Source organism: Mixophyes fleayi, chromosome 6 (assembly GCF_038048845.1).
Source record: "Mixophyes fleayi isolate aMixFle1 chromosome 6, aMixFle1.hap1, whole genome shotgun sequence".
In the NCBI taxonomy this organism is placed as follows: domain Eukaryota; kingdom Metazoa; phylum Chordata; class Amphibia; order Anura; family Limnodynastidae; genus Mixophyes; species Mixophyes fleayi.
The window spans coordinates 16,556,669-16,560,275 of record NC_134407.1 but is presented as its reverse complement, the minus strand read 5'-3'; the positions used below and the strand labels follow the sequence as shown (position 1 = coordinate 16,560,275).

The 3,607-nt window shown below is 39.2% G+C and overlaps 1 protein-coding gene across 1 annotated transcript; it reads right to left on the bottom strand.

The window, feature by feature from the left end:
• Positions 1 to 1,624: 1,624 nt before the first annotated feature.
• MARVELD1 (MARVEL domain containing 1) lies at positions 1,625 to 2,735 on the bottom strand. The gene has a single exon (XM_075215931.1). The coding sequence runs from the start codon at positions 2,504 to 2,506 to the stop codon at positions 2,012 to 2,014; it is 495 nt and encodes a 164-aa protein (XP_075072032.1). The 5' UTR covers positions 2,507 to 2,735; the 3' UTR covers positions 1,625 to 2,011.
• Between the last annotated feature and the right edge of the window lie 872 nt (positions 2,736 to 3,607).

The window sequence follows — 3,607 nt, the reverse complement described above, 5'->3', positions numbered from 1 at the left end:
ACCTGTCTAGCCTGCAGCCACATTAAGAGGCAGTTGAGATGCTGCGCTGGACAGATGATTCACCGAGTCCTAAACTAATAACTATACATTCACCATAACAAAAATACATAGCGTTTATCAGTAGGGACTTCCCGTTTCTATAAATGTATAAATAAGCTGCGAGTCTTCTGCGGATTTACATTTACAAAAAGGGACTCTCCGTAATAGAAAAATCCCTACTCCTTTACCTAATTCTACTACTAAACACTGGCCGTATTAATCTTACCACCGTTATTCAGCATTCTGCAAAATTCCCAGCTCCTGACCAGTTTCCCCGGCTCTCCTGACACCTATAGCACATTATAATGTGCTACACCACAATTGCACATTATAATGAGCTATACTACAATGTGCTATCAATGCACAGCACATTATAATCTCAGGGGACTGTGAAAACAGTGATCTCCATATAAGGCTGTCAGCATAAAAGGTTATAAACAGGTCCAGCCCGAAATGCAAGTATGGCTACAGTTTAATATTAGATATACAATAACGGTGTGTAATATCAAAATATAGAACTCTATAAAAAGGATGGAGAAAACCGAGGAAAACAGAAATACCAGCCATATTCTCTAATAATACACCATCTAATGCCCAAATTTCCATGAAACATGATAGAACATTTTTTTCAAAAGACATAACTTAGTCTAATACCTTAGACGTGGGGTGCCATTGTATTATTCAGTATGATTAGCTCCATAAAGTGTTTGATTTGTATACGAACGTGGCAGTATAAAGCCTATTTGTTTCACTGAAACCTGTACTGTATGAAAATAAAACATTTCCTTTGTTAGTGCCTAAAGAAACCAGCAAGTAGTGTCTATATTGTAGATATTCCCCTGTGGGTTATATAGACAATCTGATTACCTCCACATTGCTACTTAAGCTAGGTACACACTACAGAATTTTCCGCCAACTTTTTATGCCGATCGATTTTACATGCGATCGATGTTCCGATCGCTCGGTCCATGGACTGCATACACACTAGCCTTGTTTAGGACGATAAAGGGAATAGCGGACGTCCCTTTATCGACTTTTTTTACAGCCATGTTGTCGTGAGCAATGACTTTAATTTCGTACTCACTGTTGTGGATCGGTCGGAAGTTTATACACACTACACAAAGGAAACGAGATTGGAACAAAAATATTTAACGGTACGACCAACCAAATGAGGCGACAATCGTCCATTTGGGCAGACTTTCGACCATCGTGTCACTGCACACACTGACCTGACTTTTGAACGAGCAGTCGTATGTCGGCTGATTGAGCCGATTATTGGACGAAAACCGTGTAGTGTGTACCCAATTTTAGACATGGGGTGCCATTGTATTATTCAGTATGATTAGCTCCACAAAGTGTTTATTTTTTATAAGTGGCAGTATAAAGCCTATTTGTTTCACTGGAACCTGTACTATATGAAAATAAAACATTTCCTTTGTTGGTGCCTAAAGACACCAGCAAGTATTGTCTATATTGTATATATTCCCCTGGGGGTTATATAGACAATCTGATTACCTCTACTTACATTTATCACTATCCTCTACAATCCATTGCTAACAAAAGACACACCCAGTTTACAACACACTACAGAATCTTGTTTTTAAAAAAAAGCCACTACAAAGAGATTTAAAAAAACAGATTTTGTTTTTCCTTGAAACCACAATGTAACAGTCAAAGATCGGTGTTTATGCATCTGTTATACTTGGAACTAACAAATATACATCAGTATCACAAACAAATAAATGCAAATGTTACATTTGCACAAAATAAAGAAATTGTGTACCCAAAATAAAACATGTATCGCTTTATAACTAAACATTTCTTCTGGCACAACTGTAATACTTTGGTCTTGCAGGTGTGTTTAAAAAAAAATGAAATAGAAGTCAAGTTATTAGAACACTGTCACTTTCTTTCCATCCCACGATATAAAAAAAAAAATCAGAGCTTGTTTCTCTATGGTTGGGGAGTAAGTTTAAATAACACTAGTATTTCCTTTGCATTTCTTGAATAAGAAGCAGAGGGTGGTGAGCAGGTAGAATAGACAGCACAGACATGCAAACACCGAGGCCACCATGTAGGTCTTGAAGAGACAAGGTAGCTTGTAGGATTCTATGTTGCAGTAGGAATAGCTGTCTGTCTTCTGGATCATAACGATCGCGGCTGCGACGTGCGAAGCGGTGGCCACAGCATCATAAATAAGGTTGGTGAGCAGCCAGCGTTCGCCCCCGAAGACTGGCACCAGGTCTTGTTTGTCCAGCAGGGTGAGGAAATAGAAAAGAAGGGTGACCAGCCAGAAAAACACGGCCACGAACAGGGCAAAGTGGACGGCACCGCTGTAATAGTTGGAGGCGATAGTGATCCAAAGAGCAGCTCCACTCACCAGTTGCAGAATTCTCACAACTCCAGGGAAACTTCGCAGGAAATCCTTGTTGGCACTAAGCGAACTCCTGGTAACTATTGCGGACATTTCTACAAGTCCTGGGTTGTAAAAAGCAGGAGATGTCTGTCTTTAGTCCCCAGATTTGCAGTTTTGATTCAGTGCAGATTGCAGGATTCTCAGTCTTTTTTTTTTTGGTGCTCGCTCAGATGTAGGGTGTGGACAATCTCAGTGTAACCTAATGCCTCTTCTTCCTATGCTGACATCACTGTGCATGCAACTTCCTCTGCCTGCAACATCTGTAAGTAACGGGTGCAGATGACTGTCAGACAGTTGTACTAGCAGATCCTTGTAATACAGCAATGCTTAGAAGCCAAGTTGTTGAGAAATAAATGTACCTGTGCAGCTACAACTAACACAGCAATGGTTTGATTGAAAAATGTGTACTTTATTTTGCATAAAAATACAAAAAAAACAGACATAAGGCATTACATTCAAGTCTAATAATATTAAAAATTCTCAATGCTTACATTGAAGGCTTTAAAAATATCATTCAAATGCAAACAAGTGGGTTAATATGTAGGCAGTGAAATTTGTGTGCCGGATTAATAAGTGACATGTACTATGCACAGAATCCCTATTGGGGGAGGGAAACAACAGACGTTTAGCAAGACTGCAATAGTCTGCAAGCTGCCCACTGAAATGGTTTATGCAGACGGTTTTCCCATTTATCCTTCAATCATACTCATGTGCTGTAAGGGTGTGCTCAAATTTGCAACTGAAATGTGTTTTTGTGTTTTCGTTTTTTTTCTCTCCACAATGTGTGTGTTAAGAACAATGAACTAGAGGATTAAGAAACATTGATTTAAGTTCATTGATTGGGGCTGTAGGGGGTCATGACAAATGTGATTTTAACAAAGGAGGGAGGAAATAGTACAAAGCTTTGTTAGTTTAATTCTTGTGACAGGACCATCTGTAATACAGAATGTAATCTGAAGTCTGGGTAGTGGTTAATGTGAAGCGTAGGGCATCAAGTATTGTGAGTCCACATGGCCAAATTAGGTAAATCTGGCTCTGATATTGGTCATGGGAATGGTGTATAACCGGTGCTAAGGCCCTTATATAGAATGCACAGGGAATAACAATTCACCACACGTAGAAATGTCAGGTTTACTAAATATTTCAAACACA